Here is a 23940-nt window from a genome sequence, read left to right on the forward strand (position 1 = left end):
TAAATCAAAGTAATAATTTCCGATTTTTTTTCCGATTCTTATAAATTATGCATTTATTATAAGGTTGAGTATGAAAAAACATTTTTTGATTTTGTTTGTGATCCTTCAAAAACATATAGGTATGTTATAGCGTATAGGTATATTGTACCTATACAAAATGCGTGTATGGAAAATTGTAAAAGAAAATTATGAATAATCATTAATCATTATAATATCTATTATACTTCAATCATAGTACAATATTTTAAAAGTTAAAAAAAATTAAAATCTATCGAAAATCTGTTTACTAGGATAAATAGTTAAATAATTCATATAGGTACTGTATATATTATTACTATATTATAATATTATGAAGAACAATAGTTATTGATGTTTTAAAAATTAATAATTAATTTTATAAGTGTAAATCTATTCGAATATTATAATATAATATGTACCTACAACGAGCAAATTTGTGCTATGGTTCAAATACTATAAGTGCCGCAATATTGTATTAATATACTAACTAGTAAATACCTTTTACTAATATTATGCTATTAGGAATTGAGTAGTAGCTTACATAAATTATTAAAATTACTTATAAATTTACGATTCTTATAATTTAATTTCTGATTCCAATGACATATTTTAACATTTGTAGAAAATAATAATTTTTGGGGTGATACTGAACAGTATTAATAAAATATTGATAGTTTTAATTGTGAGGTTGTGGTTATGTTTTTTTCAAAACAGTAAGCCATATAAATAGAATAAAATAAATCGAATGCGCTAATCCCTCAGGGTTTACTCGTAATAGAAATAGAGCCAAGAAGACAAGTTGTTTATGTTTTTAAGATTTAAGCATTGGTTTATTTTGAGCCGTTAAAAGCTCGTGCAATAAAACTGTCACAATTGAAATGTCTAGTAAAATATACATTTAACATTTCCCTCAATAATGACGAACACGTCTGTCCCTTAATCATACGTTACACTGGCACGATTATAATGAAAATTGTGATTGTTATCGGGCATGTGTCAATTGACCCGCCTCTAGTCATCATCGATATGAATAAATTATTAACAGTAAGGAATGAATATTACATTATACCTACTATTTTGATAATATTTTTTATTTACATCGACATTAGAGACGCTCGCACAATATAATATTCTCAGTATTAAATGTGTTTAACAATAATAATAATAATATGGTGAAGACATATTTTTAACTTGTCATTTCTACAACTCTTTGTGGTCGTATGTGTGTGTGTGTGTGTGTGTGTGTGTGTGGGTGTGTTTGTGTTTACTCATATCGACCAAACGGAAAAGCAAAAATACGCACACGTGTATAGAGGAGTGAGAGAAGAAGGAGCGACCGAAAAGAAAATCGCGGTGCGACAAAAAGTCGTGCGTTGGATGCCGTGGGGGGTGGAAAATATATCCTACCCGACACAGATGTGCTTTAATATAACCCCTATTCCTCACTCGCCCCAATGCCACCACATACTCATTCTTTTCAAGCGGCACTTCGTCAGCACTTCAGTTCACAGTAGCGAACACAGCCATTCTGGAGGAGAAACAAAAAAAAAAAATATAAAAATAAAATAATAAAAATAAATAAATAAATGTGAAAAAAAATACAACACAAACTTCCGCACACTAGCACTCTTGTCAGCCTAAATACTCGAAGTGCTTGGTACTTTTTTTCCTCTCTTAATTTTTTTTATTCCTGTAGACACACACATATACACACAAAAAATACCATTATGTTTGCATGGCATGAACAATGACCGGTCGGCAAATAAACCGCGTGTGACATTGTTTAAATTTATATACATATTATATTATAATTCTATGGTCACCCAATTTGCTCGAATCTCATGTTTTCTTTGTATTCCTGTCTTCTTTTATATTCCTTTTTACACTCGTCAGACCCAGCACAAACGTATATAAGCCGTTGTTTTTTTGTTTCTTTTTTTTTTTTAATGAACTCATTATGCAGCCAGGAACAAAACCATAAATGTAAATTAGAGTATAAATTTACACGAATGAGTAGCTAAATCATTATCTAAAATGTAGAATGTAAATCATGAGTCAGTATAAACATCTAATGAATGAAAAAAGAACACTGTCACCTGATAAAAATAAGGTAGGTATGAACTATTCTGATAAATGTTGAAGTCGGCATACCCAATGAAAAGGACTATAATATAATATATCATATTTTAATAATACAATTATTTACTTTTCAGTGGTACTTAAATTTGTTGATAGTATTTTACAGTATAATAGAACAATTTAATAATAAATATGTAATTAACTTTATAAAATTATATTAGGACACATGTTAGACTTTAGAAATTCTAATGTTATTAGAATTGTGAAAACTGTGAAATGTGACGAGTAACGAATAGATTATTGCTTTGTCATAAGAAAATGTATGTGCATTTAGAATACATTTATTAGGTATTAGAATTTATATATATTAGTTAAACAACGAAATTAGTTTTTAGTACCTATTTCACACGTTAAAATTAACAATTATATTATTATATAATATTATATGATATTCATACTTCATATAATATTACATAAAATACATATTATATTGTAAATATCAGCATTATTGTCACTCGGTCTCTAAAATAGGTGAATTGGTAATGGAAAACGTATGTTGGACCTAACCTTTCACAAGCTATAGAGAGTAAAAAAAAAATGCCTGAATGTAAAATATGTGTGTGGGAAAATATTTAATATATTATTTTATTTTATACAGTTAATATATTATATTACCTATAAAGTTATAAAATTAATGTTTTATTCAGGTTGAATCATTATTTTAAGTATGATTTCGTACACACATTCATTATAATATGAGGTCAGTGTAAAATATTTAATTAAGAAAACACTTGCCTTTCAATATATTTGTCCCAGAGTTTTCCCATGTGGTGTAATTGGAATATATGGTCAGTGGATTGAACGATGTAAGCTTGTTACCAGTCAAATCCAATGCGAGTTTTGGTACGCCAACCAGTGGTAGCAATAGATCGGCAGGCAAATCTTCAATTGCAGTGTGCCGTATGCTGATTGTTAGTCGTTCACCGACCCCACGCTCTAGACCTGAGAATACCTGCCGGTCAATGAATTGCAACTTTGATCCCGTAATGGCCACGGATTCTAATTTGGGACCGCAGGTGTCGACTATTGGTCCCATTAATTTAGAACCTTTCACGTGAACCGATAGTCTGCGGATTGACTTAACAGCAGCGCATACGATTTGTCCAAGGTTGGGTCGCCAATCAGTGGCTAATGACCGGAGCGTGGACAACTTGGATAGTGATCCCACATCAAAACGATCTAAATAATTGAGTTGTTGGACTCGTAAATGCTGCAAACGGGACAAGCCCGAAAAACTTGCTTTGGTTATTGTCTGAAACAAAAGTATAAAAAAAAAATGAATTATTGAGAGCGAAAAAATTTTTTTCCAATTAATAATAATAGTTACTTAAAATGTATGTATTTTTATGTTCATAAAAAATTGAAAATAGTTAAAATTGAAGGAATTACTTTTATAGGATTTGAAGATAGATCCAATGTTTTCAATGATGGTAATAATGACCAAACGTGTGACGGAGAAGAACTTAATTTATTGTCATTTAGGAACAATGTCTTGAGCCGGGTCAACATTTCCATTGAAGATCTGGATATTTTTTCTAATTTATTTTTTGACAGTCGAAGAGAAATTAAACTGGGAAGTGGTAAAGGTGGCGTTTCGATTAGCCCCGTATCTTCCAGGTTTAAATGCCTAACGTTTTGTACATAGTGGAAAAGTTCTTTGAAATTTGCTCTTAGGGTATTTGAAGACAAATCTAATGAAATAAGATTTGAGAGTCCAACAAAAGTGTTGTCTGGAATTATTGTCAATTTGTTATTTGCCAAACTTAAATTAGCTAATCTGGGCACATCAAAAAACGTTGTCCCATCAACATGATCTATCCGATTACCAGCCAATAAAAGATGTCTTAGAGTTGTACCAGTTTTCAATAATACACCAGCTGGCACTGCGAGTAATTCATTATTGGATAGATCAATATACTCTAATGGCGTTCCTGATAATACATCCCAACTTAATGTGCTTAGCCGATTCCGGGCTAAAGATAATACTCTAAGTTTTGGTAATGTTGCAAACTGTTCGGACGATAATTGTTGTATCTTGTTACCAGATAAATATAGTATTTGCAAAGAAGTTAAATTACTAAATGCTTTTGACGCTATTGATGTCATACCATTTTCGGTGATTGAGAGTACTTCCAAGTTCGTTAAATTTATGAACTCAGAGTTATATATTTTGGTTATCCGATTATGATCTAAGTATAAGTTTCTAAGTGAGCTAGATATAAAATACAACAATTTAAATGGTAAATCTTGTAAACTATTATGACTAAGGTCTAAAATCTTTATGTGAACGGGCGTCAATGAATCATCAATAGGCGTTCTTTCGATACAATTGTTGGATACGTTTAAAGACAATGGCGTTTTTGAATTAGTGCAATTTACAAATGACGTCATTCGCAATTCCTTCAGTTGATTTCCTTGCAAATCAAGACGTTTAAAATTTGGTAAACTGTCAAATGCCGATGGCTGAATGTATTCGATTTGATTATATGATAAGTCAATATTGAGTAGTCTTGGAAGTTCTTTAAAGGAATGTGACATTACTTCAATAATTTTGTTTCTAGATATAGTAATTGTCTGTAGTTGCTGTAGATTGGAAAACGTGTTTGGTTCTAAGGACATTAAATAATTTTGATTCAGTCTTACTTCACGAAGATCAGTTTGGTTAGGTGAGCTAAATGTCCTAGGAGCCAATACAGATATTCTATTAGACTCCAAGTTCAAATATTGAAGACTATCTAGCGAATGCAATGAATCAAATGGCACAGATGAAATATCGTTATTATCAAGTACTAACCACAACAAAGACTTGAGATGTCTAAGTATTTTAACTGGAAAGTTGTCGTAGTAAACACCGAAACTAATTTCTAAACTTTCTAATGATGTTGCTAAATCTAAAAATACGTCGGCATCTACGTAATGAATATTATTAAAAGATAAACTTAATTCCCGAAGAGAATTCGTGTTCTTGAAAGGTCTTCCGATGAGTTCTTTTAACTTGTTGTTCATCAGTAGTAAAGTATCAAGGTGCCTGGCCCATTCTCCAAAGTCGTTTTCTTTTATTTCCCTAATGAAATTATATCCTAAATTTAAATGTGATAGTTTAGTGCAGTTCATCAATGCATGGCTTGGAATTTCCGTAAGGAGATTTCCAGATAGTGAAAGTGACCTCAAGCTTGATGACACGCCTGTGAAATCTGCTGAATCTAATTTATTGAGATCATTTGATGATAAATACAAAAATTTTAAATTTTTCAATGTTCTTATTGCTGTAGGTATTATTCCTAAATTATTATGTTCCAAATCCAAATACTCTAGTATTCTTTCAAGGCCTTCAAATGTTTTGTGATTCAAATTTTTTAACTTGTTGTATGACAGATACATCCGAACAGACCGCAATCCATCAAATGCATTAGCATCCAGTGACTCTAATCGATTCATATCTAAGTGTAGATTTCGTACTTCTGAGCGACCACCAAACATTCGACCTGACCAACTCTCTAATCGGTTCATGCCAAAATCTAATACATCTAATTTAACAAATCTATTTGGAATTATTTTTGTCATATTTTCTATATAATTGTCTCGGATGTATAATCTGTTTAATGCAGTTCCAGTTTCTAATAGTGACAATGGAAAATCTTGTAGAAAATTGTTTGATATGCTTAATGTTTCAAGCGTTGGAGGAGTTCTAATATTAGATGGAATAGACGTGATCAAATTATTATCTAGATTTAGTGTAGATAAAGTTCGGAGTTTTGAAAATTGTTCTGGAAATGACATTAAATCATTTTCTCCAATAAACAAATGTTGTAGCGTATCTTGCAAATGATTCCAGTGCGTTTCCACAACCTCTATGTTATTTCTGTAATTAGAAACATATTAACGTAATTAATTCAAATATTAGTTAATTTGTGTACATATGTACGTATTTGATGTATATACACAGACAGCATTTTGTAATGATAATATTATAATAGTATTATAATAACGTTATACTAATATTATTCTATATTATAATGTTATAATAATATTATTAAACAAAAAATTGCTGTCTAACTATATAGTTATGGACATATAATAATCACCCGTGTAAATTAAGCCAATCCAAATTTTTTATATTGGAAAATGATTTAAGTGGCACTTTATCCAATTGGTTATAGCTGAGATCCAGGGCTCTAAGAACTGTGCCGGATGACCTGTAATTATTAAAAATAGAAATATTTATTATACATACTACCAGGCTGCCTATTTATGCGTGTATTTTTTATAATCGACAAAATAAAAATATTCTTCATTAGAAGATATTATAACATCATTACGGATTTATACAAATAATCATTTATGGCAAAATAATTATAAAAGTCAATCTCGTCGATATTTGTAATTTTATATACTATATTAATAGTAAAAAAATTTGAATAAGTACCTAGGTACAAAGATTTTTTTAATTCAAAAAGGATAAAAACCCTGTTATAATTAAGTTTTAATTTTCCTCAGAAGCTAAAACAAAATAGAAACCTTACTGAACGCGCGATAAAGATATATAATATATCTAATAAACTAATGGAAAAACCAAAAATAACCTTTCTGTAGCCGATGTAAAAGTCTAAGAATATTATGTCTGTGTTAAAAATATTTTTACAAAATATTTGTATAAAATATGTTTGAAATTTAATGGTAGCAAAAGCACATATATGTATTTTGTGACTTGTGTATTGTTAATCGTTATCTTTATGTTTAGGTATACATTGATTTAATTTAATATTGTAGGCTATAGAAATGATTTACAAGTAAGATTTTTCCACGTTTATTTTAAGGTAAGACTGATTGCTCAACTGAGTTAAATATACAATCGTAATAACAAAAGGTAAGCGTTTTAATCGAGTTTCAAATGAATCTAAATACCTTGCATCAATATTAAAATTAAAAAAATATATTTGTAAAAGAATCTAATATTGAAATTAAAAAAAAACACTCATGTGTTCTAAAAAATAAATAGTAGATTTCAATTCGTCTAGACGACTAAAAAATAAAAGTGATAACTTTATATTGTTCATTTGTGTCATTCAAAAGAGCCCAATTTCAATTTTATAGAACTGATAAATAATAATATTTAGATCGAATTGATCTTATAGCAGAAACTCGGCTCACTAAAATTATTGTTACCTATTGATATTTTGTAACCTAGTACAATATTTTAAATATAGATAGTAATCTCTCAGCTCTCTAACTGACTGGCATGTTAAATATACGTTGAATGATATTAATAAACATACCTGTAGTAAAATATGTATGCGCCCTGCAGTGACGCCGAAGTAGTATAACGATACCCAATAAAGTAAAAGAATGATACGCACCAAATTATTATGCCCTTAAAAAAACTTCAAGTAGAACCATGGGGGCTTTTCCTGTGAGGGAACAACACTCACTCCACTTTGCTGTGTTTAAAATAATTATTAACTATCCCGTTAGAAAATTAAAGTTTTTTTTATTAATTTATGAATTTGTTTAAAAACTGATGGTCTAGTGACCAAGTACAAAATTGGTACAAATTCAAAAAAAAAAAAAATAAGTAAATAGTTAATTAGCACACTATAAGATAACATGTGTTAGTCAAAGTATGTCATAAAGTTGAAGATCACTGTAATGGGATGTATTAAATTTGAATTCAATAATAAACCATTGCATGCGAAAAACGAATGTCTATATCTCTAAAGATATTTTATTATATATTTATATTTTATCAGTAGTTTATTTTTCTATTAGGAATACGGTAGATTCATTTTTATTATTATTTCTTATAATATTACTAGTTGTTATTAACTTATGACTTATAAGTCAATACCGGCGTGCCGTAGAACGGTGTGAATAGGTAAACCGTGTTTTCAATATTTTTTTTTATTGGAGTATGAACTATGAGAAAGAGCTAAAATATTTTTAAAATTACGTAAAATCTTGAAATTGCTATTATAAATATCAAGTGAAGTAGGTACAACAAAAATTCAGAAATTGGTTTTACGTAAATATTATTTTACTGTGTTTCTTGATTATTTTGAATAGAACATACTGGGAATTTTCACGTTTGACCTCCCAAAATGTACCAACTTAATCCTATTTGCTAACAGAATCTGAAATTTTACTGCTCAAAAATGAGAGACATACACATAAACGAAAATAAAAATTAATTGAAAAATAATCATTCTAAAACTAATGAGTGGGAGTGATAACTAGTTAAATAGCGGAGGCTCATCTAGGACTCTTCATATTTATATTTTTTTATATATTTAGTATTTAATATCTTGTATTGATTTGGTTATATCCCGTGTCATAATAAAAATAAAATAATATGAAAGTATATTAACTTTTTCCACTAATCAGTGTACTTAAGTTTGTTAAAATATGTAACTTGCTAACTACCAAGATGGATAATTGGTTGGATAATTGTATGATATTTTACTTGACTAAGAGATATGAAAACAACAATTAATATTAAACGGAGAGTTAGGAAACTTAAAGCATTCCGCATTAATATATAGGTAGGTATTACATACATGATACATATTACACATGATTGTATAAAATATGTTTATAATTATTATTCTAGAATATCCAAATATTTTTGTGCAATTACCTACTTTGAAATTGCTTAAATAATTATACAATTTTACTACATCAAATCTTTACCTACATCAAAATTTTTTTAAAGTCAAATATGATATTTAGAATAGGAATTTTGCTGTGCGCCTCCCCCAAACGACAGGTTTTTTTGGTGACGGCCACATTTCAACCCACCAATAGAAAACCTATTTTTTTTATAATAATAGTGTTATAAATAAATTCGAAATATCCTTAGAAAATAGAAGTAGAGGCTGACATACATCCTCACTAAGTATCGTTTTTCTTGAGCAATATTTTATCATTGAATTACAGTTGAATACACCCATTACTGTAACCTACTCAATGACATATAAAAAATTTAATTTTAGCTTAAAAATTTACCTTAGAATGAAAATAGTTATAATATATTCATATCAATACCGAGAATAATAATAATAATAATAATAATAATAAAAAAAGATTGAATTAACAAAATATAATAATGTAATAGATATAATAATAAATTTAGATTTTTTTAATTATTTGATTTATTGTGATAACTCTACAATTGTAAAATATAAAACAATAAGATTACAACATTTTTATAGTTTTTAGAATCCAAAAAAGTTAAAAACATTTTTTGTAGGTATTTAAATTAATTCTTGCAGCCATAAATATTTTAAAAATACAATGCAGACATTTTGAACGTTGGTTAAGTATCCTGTTCTAGCTATTATAAGAAGGTGTACCTGACGATACCATAATACTTCTAAGGTATATCAGAATAAAACAATGCATTTGTCTTGTCTCTGATTATTGTAGAAACAATGGCACTACATCAACTCAAAACGTTAATGAAATTATAATACCTTTTAATAATATTATGCAAAGGATCTAATATAGTAATATGTTAATGATAATACCACTTCTAATATTACAACGGTTATAGAAACTGTGTTGAATTACGTGAAGAAATGAGATATGCGTGTTAAGTAAAATTATATAACCTAAATAGTAACTCATTAACATTATTAATTTACAAATTCAGTTAAGAATTTGAATTTAATATGCAATACACTTTAAATTAAAAATGTACATTGATATGAATTTGTCAATTAATTGATAAAATTATTATGATGGTAATCAATATCATTATTCATTAACGTTGAAACACTTGAAACTATTGTGTCCGAAAAAAAAATTAAAAGCCAAATGTTGGTTATTTAAGAAAGTGATAGTTATTTGCTACTATAAATGGTTAAAGCCTTTCTCCATAAAATTAGTATTGACAGCATAAGGTAATAGCTTTGTATTTATGATTAATAAGGCCAGACTTAAGCAAGATGTTTGCAAATAAAACTATATAGCGTTTAATGTTATTAACACTAATGTAATGCAGAAGACGAATGACAACAGATTGTAGGACTACAGTTAAGTTTGGCAAACATAAATGGTTTAATATGCCATAATATTATCATTTGTGCAGAAATGCTAATAAGTTCATAAGTGACTTGACTTTACAAAATGTATAATGTATAATCTCTATATTTTGGGTATAAACTAACGTTACAATTTTATATTCATATTATATTAGATTCTGAGTGGGATGTATAAATGTATTGATATTACAATGTGGTACCTATGTATTTTTATCAGGGACAAACGCAAGAAAATAATTCGGGAGGGAGGGGGAGTCGAAAAAAAATGTACAATGTCCATTGGGTTGAACCCCTCCTCTGCATTCGCCACTGGTTTCTTTATTTTTTGTGTCTATTAACACTTTTTATAGTATAGAAAAAATTCTTCGATCGTCAATTTTGAGGGAAGTCTCTGGTAAAAAATTGGATCAAGTTTGTATTTTGATGGCTAAAACTTTGAAATTACTTTGTACATTTTTAAATAATTAAAATAATAATAATAATCAAAATTTAAGGGGGAAAGTATGTAACCTCTCAACTGCACAGTAGGTGTCGAGTGTAACTCGTCGTCGAGTAAGTCTCTGTAATAGTGTAATGCATGTGTTAAATTTGAAATGTACGATAAACAATTGCATAGGTACGAAAAAGGTTTTGAGTGAAGATATACCGTCAAATAATGATATTTTTATATTGCTGTTAAAGTAATTTATTTGACTACTGAAATAATATGGTAAATCGAATTAATTTTTACCAAAAACATTGCTTCAAATATGTCATTGTGTGTACAAAATATGATGATATACGTAGTATAGGTTTCAAGTCCATACGAATAATATTTTTGAATTATAACAAAAGAACGAACATTTTTATTTTCGTTCAAATATCTGATTTCATCCAAACCTAAAAATGTCTATAAAAAACTGTACTTTTATATGTTTTTAAATTTAAGTGCATCATGGACTACTTATAAGAAGTACATAAATATTATTAAAATTCGTATGAATATTAAACGTTCATATAATTTAATCAAACACTAGGTACATATTTTACATTCAATGGTTATTATAGTTATTATAATAAATTGTTTAAACTTACGCGAAGGCCCTTTCAGAAATTATTCCTATTTTATTGCTCATCAACCGTAGTGATTCGATGTGTGTTCCTTGTAATATATCATTGTCCACAGCCTCGATCTCAGATGACATGACATCCATATGACTTATCCGAGTACCAGTTGCTACTTCTGTAAAAAAAAAAAAAATGTTTCGAAAATTTAAATATAAAAAATGATATTATTATATTATAATTTATAAATGCGTTTGTATCGTTTAAATTATTGATGTGCATTATAATTGATATTTATCCATGATATTAGGCAATTAATATAAAAAGTTACACATATTTTGATTAATTTGTTAGAGAATGTTTAGATGTTTAGTTAAATCACTAGAAAACTGATTTTGGATTATTGAATATAATAAATAACATAATGTATTATTATGTATTTTTTAATAAATAATATTCAACTTTTAAATTATTAATATAATATTTTTATTACTAAAGTTCCATAGTACTCATGCTCTAGTAATCTTTACTGGAATAAAATAAAATTAAAATAGTAATTTATAGAGCACAAATCATAAAAAAATCTATTTAATTATATATTTTTTTACGGTTCTAACACCACTATTTAGATGGTAGCTTTGTAAAGCCATATTTCATTTATTTTAATTTATCCTATAATATTTATTCGAAAATAAATACTAGGTATAAAATATGCATATTTTACCTACTTTCTCGGTAAAAATTGTATCGAGTTGGTAGTAACTTGTAATTATTTTTTACTAAAGTTTTGGATTGGATATGTATATTTTTAGTTACCTGGGATTGTGTACAAAGGAACTGCAACACATGCGATGTGCATTCTTAATGCTTCGTCTGTTTTGCATGTACACATGCTGTTGAATAAACAAGGCGTCGCTGCCACTGTAGTGAGCATGATAACTAGAAGTGGAAAACATGATAACATCTGAAAAATAAATTGATCGATTAGTGTTATTATATTATGTCCGTTTAAACTATCAACACGGGTAATAAAATGTTTAAATGATTTACTGCTTACATGGTAATGCCCCAATTTATAACATATTATATAGGTCCATTATATAACACGGTATGCATTCCAAAGTCACCACCAATAGTCGAATTAATTGATTTTTATTTATGCAGGTTAAAAATGTCGTTATTATATTATTAAACACAATGGGTTGAACACAATAGGTAGCTGATTTTATACAATATCATCATTTTTATATTATATAGTGGTCCTTATTATCACCGCCTACGCGTTATAATATTTTATTATTCATCTCGCCGTGTTAAATATTATATAATAATATACAGTTCCACCGGTACCTACATAAGGTTTTCACTACTGTATTATCCAATGCAGCTAGCGGAGTACGTAATACATATCGGCTTAGGCTATAGCGTTTGAGTTCTATCACTCAGTGTTTCGACGTAATATAGACAGACCTATTCAGCTTCAGTACGACAGCGTTTTTTATAATAAACTACAGTTGTAGAAATTATAAACTTGCTTCCAGAGTAAAATTTAAGGGGGCGAGGAATGCTCCTATAGTTTTGACATTTTAAAGGCACGGCAAATCGTAATTAAGTGATTTAAGTCACCCAGCGTATTTCAATTTTAAATGTATGAAACTAGTTTTATTTTTTTGTTCGTTGACGAGTTTGAATAAAGAATAGTAAGACGGTTTTTTTTAAATTTATAATTTTGTCATGCACAAAAAAAAAAAAAATAACTCGACAATTTGTTATGACAGTGGACGTGGGGCGGCTCAGTTCTGTGATCCCCAAGGGTGAAAAGTCTAAATAACAGGCGCCTGTTGAGATTACAGCTACAGCCTTATTCAAATATATATATTATACACCCACATTGGCGTTGTCATTATGTGCAATCACACGCAAATTGGAGAGAAGAAAATGTACTCACGTCGCGCCAACGACATATAGCTATGAATGCTAATGATGTTTTGCTACAAGTATTTACTATACAGGGTGATTTACTAATAATTCATACCTCGTATATAGCACCTTTAGTTTAATAATGCGTAATATTTTATTGTAATAATTATAGTCGTTATATTTAATATAATATATTATCATCTAACGTGTGATACAAATTAATTTTTCAAACGAGAACCACCCTTTGTCATCGCAAGCTGGTAAGTCGGTGACTTTTTCAAAAATGTTTATGTATTAATTGAACTTTAAACGATTAAAACGTAAAAATGAGTGCTTTGAGGATAATTGTCCACGGTAATAGATTAAGACATTCGAGCAATGATTATTTTAAATTTAAATTTCTAAACAACAACTCTTATAAAAGTTTTTATTTGTTTAATTTAAAACGTACAAGAAGTTTGCATTACCGCAGAAAACTCCTTAAATGGTATAACAATCCAAGAGCTTAAAAATATATGGTCTCTTAATATATTTTAAAATTTAGAAAATCAAAATATTTGAACAAACGCATTATATAAGGATAACAGAGTGCAGGTGAACATATGCTTGTTGAATCACCTCGTCTACTGCACTTAGTGGACGAGAGTATGAGACTCAACAGTATAATATTCATTTATAGCTGACGGTAGATACGCACAGTAGACACTACCGGAGATTGGGTGTACGCGATATCGCTGTTTGTTGCCGGAAGACGGAAACATTTCAAAGGTCGCTTATTCACCCCATCCAAAAGTCGTATGGACGAAAAATCCATCGTTCGCTTGTGCGTTGAAGATTGCTTATAATCAGGACATACCCGCATGTGACATTACGTTTGTCATAAAAATAATTACGAACATGACGTAGGCGCGGTACTCACGAATAAGAGTACAAATGGTAAAATCTATACTAGGGGATAAATTAATTTGGGATATTAATAGGACATCGTTATTTTTTTTTTTATGGCTTCAATTACAATGTTTATTAGCCAAGATATAGTACAAACTAAGAGTATTCAATATTAAAAAAGAGAAAAATTATGTATGGAAAAAAATTGTTATAATATACACGAGTACTATAATTTTTTACTAATTGGCTTAAAAAAATTATAAATATTGGCGGTGTTGTTTTGATTGAGGGGTTCTTCAAGTGAAGTTGCATTGTTGAGGCGATGACTTGAGAATGCGAATTTGGGGTAGTTGATGATTATAATATTGTGTTCGATTGTAAGGGCGTTGCATGTGTCGCACGTCGGTTTGGGTTCCTTGGCGATTAAGTAGGAGTGGGTAATATTGAAGTGACCTATTATAGCTCTTTTTATTATTATTTGTTCTCTCCCAGAGTGCATCATTATTGTATCATCTAGACTCTAGAATAATAAACCTAGCAGATTTTCGACTGTTATATTAACAGTTTATTATTTATGGGGTATACCGTATGTGTACATATATACATTATATAACAGCAATAATACTTATCGAGATCGCATAGAAACTTTTAGTGTAATATAATGGTATTTTGTAGTTATCAATAAAAAGGTAAATATATTAAAATAATTACTTAGATAGTCCTCACAGTATGATATATGATATGTTATATTATGATATTATCATATAAAACCTGCGAGAAAACTATTTTTTCAAGTGTATTTTGCCACTGAGCATCTGCGCGGCTGTCGAGTTGACAGTTTTATTTTTATGACTTAGAAGAATTAAGTATAATTGTACGTTATTTTTGAACCTGAGTTTTATTTAAATATATCCATTTTTAAGTCTACAATATTACTATTCTATATTATACTTTTAGTATTCAATAAATCTCAATACACGTCGACATTTGTACAGGTCGATTGGCGGGCCGCAACATATAATAAGTTTGAATGGAATTGAACTTGAACGTTTATACCTAACAATAGAATATTGATTATTTTACTGTACTTAAAATCCGGCACAATTAATATTATTTCATCAAAATTCTTTTTTTGTATTTTGCATTTAATTGAGAGTTTGCGGAGTGAACAACAAGCGAAAAACGATAAAACAAAACTTTACCATGATTATATAACAACTGTTCTATCGGACCACTTATTGTTTTCGCCACAAACACCGCAACGAACAAACAATTTCATAAACTCGTCGTCAACTTACGCATTTTAAAAGATAGGTAGTTGTAGACAGAGGTACACGACAACAATATTTGGATCTATCGGAGTCATGTGTACATCGTACTAACGTAGGTATTCACACGTGGCGCACGGGGACGGATATAATTGGCCGTTGCAAAGGAACGACGGATGAAGTCTTAAACCGAGTAAAAGTTTAACCATTTCCGTCAAAGGCTCTTAGAGAGCGTATTACGCGGGAGAACGGCAAGTGCTGTTATAATAATAACGTAGGGCAGGTAATTGGTATACTAGATAATAAAACATCGCGACTTTTTTTCCACTAGACTATTATAATATTATTATCGTTCGTACGCAATTTGTACTATATCGCATTATCATAATACTGTGGACGTTAAATATTGTTAAAAATATTTAATAACGACAATATTTTATACTTCCCCCCCCCCCCCCCAAACATATATCAGACACTTAAATTATATAATTAGACGATTGTGTGTACGGTGTATCTACTATAGGACCAGCTGGAATTGTATGTATAAATACTATCTATGATATTATATTGTCATACACTCATACCTCGTTCAAGTTCAGAGTTATTATTTCCGTTCAATTGTCGACTATTTATTTCTATTCGAAATGTTCATACACACACATTTCGAATTTTTATTATATTTTTTTAGTCGGATGTGCAACAAACACCGTTACGCAATAACGTAGACAGACGCGAGTAAATCACTATTTATTTCCTGTTAAAATATCGAGGAAGCGTCGCCCCATTTTTCTTTCCAGTAATAATGATATAGTTATGTGACAAATGTTTGTTATAAAAAAAAGTGCATCACTATAACAACGTTAAATTATAAGACCAATCAAAGGATCATTAATGTCGAATATTCAGTGTTTATTACGGTTTTCTGTATCGAAAAAAATATAAAATTGTACACAAGACGATAAATTATTTTTTACGGTAAGTAATTCGAGTTATTATTAACTGACACATCAATAAATAACATTAAAATGTTAAATAAAATTATACAGAGATTTTTCGTCAGAAATTGAAAAAAGACATTCGTTGTTGAAGTATAAAAAAATATTAAAAATAGAATTAGTATTTCAGCTTTTAAAGTAGATTGGCTTGAATAATAATTTTCTAGCCGTTATTTTAATCTTTATAAACTCTAAATACTATGAATTTTAATTTTATCTTTAGTCTCATTAATTAAAAATGATTTAATAAACACTACAACTATTTAAAACAAATCGTTTGAAAATTATTATATGTGATTAAATTAAACTTTATTAAGTTTAATCTAAATTTGTTTTTAAAAGTCCTTTGATTTACTTACCTTTATGAAACACTGCGGTGATGTGATTAAAACATTTAATCAGTGGACTTATATTTTTATTAGTTTAGTATATAAAAAAAATTAGCAACAACGAAAATTATAAAATAACTAATAATTAATAAATTACTGTCAATTTATTAATTTATTTTAATAATTACATTTTAGTTTTTACAACGTGTCTGACTTTCAACTTCAAATTTTTTTTTTTTAAGTATTTGATTAAGCCAAAATGGTTATACTGACTTATGAGTTATGAAATTAATATACAGTAATAAGGTACAATGGTTTATAGTACCTACGATTATGATTCATTAAATATATGTTATATGAGATTGTACAATTTAATTAATTCTAAGTATTTGAGCATTTTTTTGGTGTTTTTTTAATATTAATATTTTTAACATGATGAGGGTAACTGTAAGAAGTATTTTAAAATAGCGAAAAATAAAGTTTTCAAATATTTTCTAATATATATTGAATAATAATTTGTTTTATTTGTGAATAACTGATATTTTTTTTCTATTTTTCTTTAATTTAATAATCGAACTATTTTGTTTGTACAAGCATATTGACAGAATACAACTTATGTTTACTGGAATACCTAAGGCTTTTGAACAATTTGAGAATTATTTTGTGGAAAGAGGAAACATAAACTAATGTAGACTTAAATCAGTATGTGGTCCATCGATATCTTGAAATTTGTATTGTGTATTTCTAGAACTAATAATCCAACTTCGGAGACAAGGTCTATGTGCTATTTACAATCGACTATCACACATTATGGTAATATATGTGTATCTGAGAGAAATTTGCACTAGAATGAGTTGCATTAATTTAAATTTGATTTAATTGGATCAGTCATCTAAATCAGGCACCGGCAAACCGCGGCCCTGGCGAACTTTTTTCTGCGGCCCTCCAAATATATTTCATGGTGTTTAAAATTTTAATTTCGAAAAAATAAATATTGTTCACGATTAAGCGACAAACACGTGGATACAGATTTAAGAATATCAACATCCAATATGAAAGCGGCTATAAACGAACCAGCGGGAAAAATTCAACCTCAAAAATCACACTAGCAACTAAATTTTATACATATATATTTTTTAATTAAATTTTTTCTGTAAAATTTGTATTTTTTCATACTTATATTTCCATGTAAAATAACTAAATATAATGGGAATAAAATTATTAGTATTATATCATATTATGTACAATTTGTTTTATTAATGCGGCCCTTGATGAAAAATTGAAAAAAAAATATGGCACGCATGGTTAAAAAGGTTGCCGACCCCTGATCTAAATAAACAATGTTTTCAGTATAATGTATGGGTTTTTAAAAGTATTATTAAATTTTATAGACCTCAAAAAGGGATAAGAATATTAATAATAATTGTATTGAGTAGAACAAAATGTTGTGACCAGGATGTGTCGTTTTCTAAATTGAACACATAAATAAAATGACAGAAAAAAAAAAACAGTTAATGGCGTTGAAAATTGTATCGTACTGGGAGAGAAATTTCAAATAAAGGAGTCGCGGTAATATTTTCACTTTTCGCTCTTATTACAGTTTTGTTTTTTTATATTACATTCCACATTTATTATTAAGTAATTCTTCCAATATTGCCGTTGAAATTCTCCAAAAATGGTCAGTAATATATTATCTCAGTTGAGCTACGTAAATGCAAGTTTCATTTTCTGTACATATTAGTAAGGGATTTCATTGGTCGTGGAATTTCATAGAACTACTTTCTCTTGTTAGTCATTAAATACCCTTACTGTATAAAAGTTTGAGGAACACTGCGGTTGTATCCGTCATAATACTGTAATTGTTTAATTTTTACTAAATAATCCTTTCCGATAAGCTTCTAAAAATATTGATTTTAACATATTGTAGATGTAGTTTTTAAGCATGTTCAAAGGCTTCATGTGTATTATGTCCACTCAATCTACCTATCCATAATTCATTTTGAAACACTTATTTATCTATATCAGCGTTTTTGCAATGTTGTTGTTAACATTTTTAGTTTGTTACACTTCACACCAAGTCAGGCGTGCTGACATTGTTCAATGAATGGAACATATTAAAAATTGTCCATTTATACTAGACTAAAACTAAATTGTACCGTTAAACTAATGTATTTTTCAATCGTGTAGGCCATATTTAAGAACTGTACGACTAAAAATGGCACATTAAGTAATAACTAATTTCAAATTGTAAATAATATGAAAATCTATTTCATGATATTATATAAAATATGCATAAGCTAAAAATATATTTTGTAATATTGTACACAATGTCGGACAATATTTACAAATAATAACCACTAAAAGTTAAATTTATAATGAATATTTTATAATTTTGTTTTTAACTATTGCAATTTAACCTATATGCAATTCAACCTAAATGTTAAGTTTTACATTCAGATTAAATATTTATAATAATTTAAATTTGTATAGTTATACATAGTTATCATATTGACATAATTTACGAAGAAGTTAGCAAAATTGTGTTTACTATTTACAATATTAGATTTTACCTATATTATTCTATACCTTTTAATTATTTTTATATAAAATTGTTTTATTTTTTATTAGGATTTTCAATAATAAATGAAAACAAATTTAAGTAAAAATATTTTTGCGCAGTACAGGAAATTGTCAATTATACATAGTAAAAGTTGAGTTAATATGCTTGGCATAAAAAGATAAAAACGATTATATGAAAACTAGCTTGTTATGACTAGGTACCATCATTATTTTGTAAATTAAAACAAAATTAGTAGAGTATTTTTAAGATCTCAAGACATGCGAAATATAGAGGAATGAAAAATGCATCATAGTTATTTTAAAGTAACTTCAGTTAATGACGTACAATTTATTTTAATAGTCCGCGTCTTTAGTCATACTGAATGTTATAACTTATAAAGTATAACAATAATTATTATTATAAAAACTTTGAATTAAATTATATATACGTAGTAGGTACTTTTCAAACAGTTAAACGACTGAGTCATGTATAAATAAATAAATGTTCCATGCTACGTATCATACAAACGTTTTCTCATATTTAATATATATCACTGAAAAAAAAATACAATTGTAAATGTTATTATAAGTTGACAACGTTCGTAAGCACAAATGTTTCAATTAAATATTTTTTATTAAGACGTATTTCTCGTATAGCACATGTTGTTTAAATACCCAGGTAAGTACAACGATATTATTTTGGTTTAAACAGTTCGAGTAAGCATGACGAGTGAGTTTGTGACTTTGTTGGGTTATTTAGTGCATAAAAAAGAATATCTAGTTAAAAACAAGTATATTAAAAATCATTAGAAATTTAATTTAATACAAGGGTAGACAAACTGTAAACATCATAAAAATCATAAAGGTTAGGTCACTTAGGTGTTTACAATATTATCAGTTCTAACTTCTAACATACACGGGAGTTTTCATAATTCATAGTTTGTGCACTGAAATCAAATATTTACATTTTATACAAATGAAAAAAAACGCAGAACAAATTAATTTCTGCTGTATTAAAATATAATATGTACTATTATTAATTACGACCAATTCAAGTATATAGGTAGGTATAATCGATCGTTTTAAAATATAATCCATACCGTTTGTTTTATTAGCAAAACATTTTCTCAGATTGTATTTAACGATTACTATTTACGTTATTTCTTAAACATAAATTTGTATGTTGATTAACACGCCCAATACTTGTATGCAACAACACTAAGATAATAATTGTATTTCCTTTTTACTGATTGCATTTTACTTTCAGGATTAGAATGTGTGTGAATAATTAACTTTTAGTAAAGTCAATATTTGAACAAACATACATTATCCACTCAGAGTCCAGGAATATTCCCAGGTTAAGTAACTCTTCGCCTACACGTATGAAAGCACAAAGGGTTTTCAAACCATTAATAATATATCCTCCAAGAACACTTTTGACATAAAGACTTTAATTTTCGGAGTACCGAATCGAGCTTTACTCGTTTATTGATAAAATCCGTTATGCTGTTGATCCAATTATTTTTGTATGTATAAAAGGATTATATATTAATTCTCCTTTATAGGTGGGTACCACATTTTGTTTATAGGTATAACATAAAGGTACCATGTAGGTATATTATATTATAAAATATGCCATATATGATTATATTATGTAATATACTTGGAAAAGTGGTATTATGCCTATAATTTATACCTACTTTGATGTTATTTTATAAAAGACAATGTTCTATATTATAATTCGTCAAATAAATATTTTAATTAATATATTTACTGCTTTCTTGTTTTTAATGATGAACGGATCTTTTAAATGTTACATAGGTATATTATGTAGATTCAAATTTATTTTAACTGTGTTAAAAAATTTAAAAAAAGTAATTCTAAATATTTTATCAAAAAATAAATATAATTAGAATATATTTTTAAATATTACTTTCAAAATATTTGATTAAATCATTTTTAGAATAAATTAATAATTTATAAGTTATAATTATAGATCTATGATGCAATTATATCTGAATGTAAATTGTAAATACTTACCATATTAGTAAACCACTATTATTAGAACTGAAATCGGTAAAAAAAATATAAATATAAATATAAATATCGGTAGACTGATTTTAAGAAATTCGGTTCTAGCAATAGTGGCTGGTAAAAATAAATCAAACGAAATCAGTGCAAGTTAGCTTTGGCATAGGCATGAAAGTCTGAAAATTAAAACAGTAAACATACTTCCAAACTATGTTGTATATAGCTACAGGCGACTCCGTGACCAATTAACCTAACTGTAGAAATCCAGAGAGTTTCAGAAATATCCTCAAAAACCCATCCCAGGTAATGCAAATAGCAGACTCTCAAAAGAAATTGGCCTGGGAGAACATCTATCGCTTAAAATTTAATCAAAACAAACAACAACCAACCATTGAAGTAGTTACTATGAACGGATATAGATTCTTCAATTAAATAAAATTCAATGTTATCATTTATCAATAATCACGATCCATAGTTTTTCATATTCTAGCTTATATTGTACATAGATTGTTAAATTATTTTAAACAATAAAAACAATATTTAAAAAAAACGAAAAAAACGAAAAGTGGCTTAATGAAAACATTTTATTTTCTAATTCGACAAACCTGGACTCAACAGGCATTTATTGTCCGTGTAAAAGTTAGATATTATATGTGACGAAAGTCACACCTATACTTTTATTTAATTGTGCGTTTAAGGTTCTCTATAAGTTTGATGAATGACCAGCTGATAATATGACCTATGCAATTACGATGTGTACAAACAAACTGTAATGAGTTTAATACTATATCACATCCCGGAAATAACAGTTTAAATAATTAATAAAAGTAGGTAAATAATTATTTAGCAAGTCATACATTAATCCTTAGACAAAAATACAAACCATGACGTGGTTAGTGGACATGTACAATTAATATCATTTATTATTTGGTCTTGAAGTTTTGTTTGGCAGCGAAAAAACAAAATCAAGAATGTGAAACCGTTCGATGCAGAAAACACAGAACTTATATCACAAACTGGATAACAATATGACTATTATGGTGAGTGTGTCAGAGTTTTAATGTTCAATGAAACAAATCATGCTACGATAAATTCATTTTTATCCACGCTACATTACACATATCCCGATGATTTTTTTACGTTAAAAGCTCGACTTGAATTCTGAGAATAGATTCTTTCGGCATTTTATTTGTTAGACAACAAGTAGTTATAGTCGACCAGTTTTATAACAATAGTTCTGTGATCGACAGAGAATATAGCACAGTCATTGACAAACATTTTTTTTATTTTTTTTTTCGATTTTTCGCCATATTGGAACTACGCATTATTATACTTCATTGAAGTGCTTTGATAACGCGTACGATCAACAATAACGTTACTGTTGTATTTCGTATTTATTATTAATTAAATATTCAGCCTTATTGTTTGAAATCTAAAAATCAAATGTAAGTCGTTTAAAATCAACGTGAACAACAATATGAGATAATTGTTTTTTTTCCTGGTATATTTGTGCTTAATTTTCACTGAAAGTCATCGTATCTAATACCAATAAAAAATAAACTTATTGTTAAAAAGCAATAAAGTAACTAAATACATAACAAATAATAAATACGTTCTTTACTAGGTAATTCATGATAGTTCATGATAATACATATTGCTTATCCATATCGTGTTTATTTAACTAACTTCGTGTTGACTTGATACATATATATATTATATATATAAGTACCTAGATCATAATATTTGTGTTTTAACGTTGGCAGTCAATTTATCTAGATTAAATTTTATTTTCAGATCAATTTTAATACCACTGAACACTTTTAACATGTCAAACAGTCACAATGTCAGTAGTTGATCTTATACCTATTTACGCACATCAAATTGTGTATCTATTTATACACATGAAAAGACATTTTAAAGGTCGAGGAACACTGCAAACTACAATGAATGTTATAAAATATTATATTACTCATTCCTGCGGTACTATTTTCAATACCAACAAATACAGCAGTAATAATGCCCCTATACAGCCACATCAATTGAAAAGTACTTACCTATGTAGGTAATTATGCCAATAATTTATTATCATATTATGTAAAGGCACATTATAATACACATCCCATGTATGTATTATACATTTAATACTTGTTAATAATTAATTTTTAACATAAATTATTAGAATAAAATCCTATTTGTTTGAATTTACTTGATGAAACAATAATGTCAATTTACCTTAGTCATCCAGTTCCACGATATATTCTTACTTAAGATATATAATCTACCCAAAGTTCTATTTTATGATTCCTATCTATTAAATTACCCTCTCCTGATTATTTCAGATTCCGGTTTTGTTTTGTTTGTTTAGTTTTTTTTATGGCCCTTAAAAATATAGAAAATATTTCAAGATTTTAAAATTTTTATTTTAATTACATAGGAATGAAATAGATTGTAATTCTTCATTAAAAAAAACTTAATTGTAAAATCAATTTTTAGTAATAATAAAGTCTCTTTAATTATTCTAATTAATTCACCGGCAAATATGTAAATATTAATTGTTAATTCCACTCATTTAAATATTTTTGCATGTAATGTTGATGATATTATATGCATGTATAGTTAAACTTAACATTATGATATCATACATGTTATTCTTTTTTTGATCCGTTTTTATTTAAATCTCGATATTTTCTCGATAATATATACAGCTATTTAT

General features: G+C 28.0%; 1 protein-coding gene across 1 annotated transcript in view; it reads right to left on the reverse strand.

Annotated features, from left to right (window-relative positions):
- Positions 1-2833: 2833 nt before the first annotated feature.
- Positions 2834-23940, reverse strand: part of LOC100162640 (chaoptin-like) — an 83169-nt gene continuing 62062 nt past the window's right edge. Inside the window, exons 3-7 of the mRNA XM_008189611.3 lie at positions 12054-12201; positions 11268-11415; positions 6243-6353; positions 3547-6019; positions 2834-3409 (exon numbers count right to left, since the gene is read on the reverse strand). Of these exons, the coding sequence (XP_008187833.2) occupies positions 2873-3409; positions 3547-6019; positions 6243-6353; positions 11268-11415; positions 12054-12201 (3417 nt within the window). The 3' untranslated portion in view covers positions 2834-2872. The remainder of the gene's footprint in view (positions 3410-3546; positions 6020-6242; positions 6354-11267; positions 11416-12053; positions 12202-23940) is intronic.

Source organism: Acyrthosiphon pisum, chromosome A3 (genome assembly GCF_005508785.2).
Source record: "Acyrthosiphon pisum isolate AL4f chromosome A3, pea_aphid_22Mar2018_4r6ur, whole genome shotgun sequence".
In the NCBI taxonomy this organism is placed as follows: Eukaryota; Metazoa; Arthropoda; class Insecta; order Hemiptera; family Aphididae; genus Acyrthosiphon; species Acyrthosiphon pisum.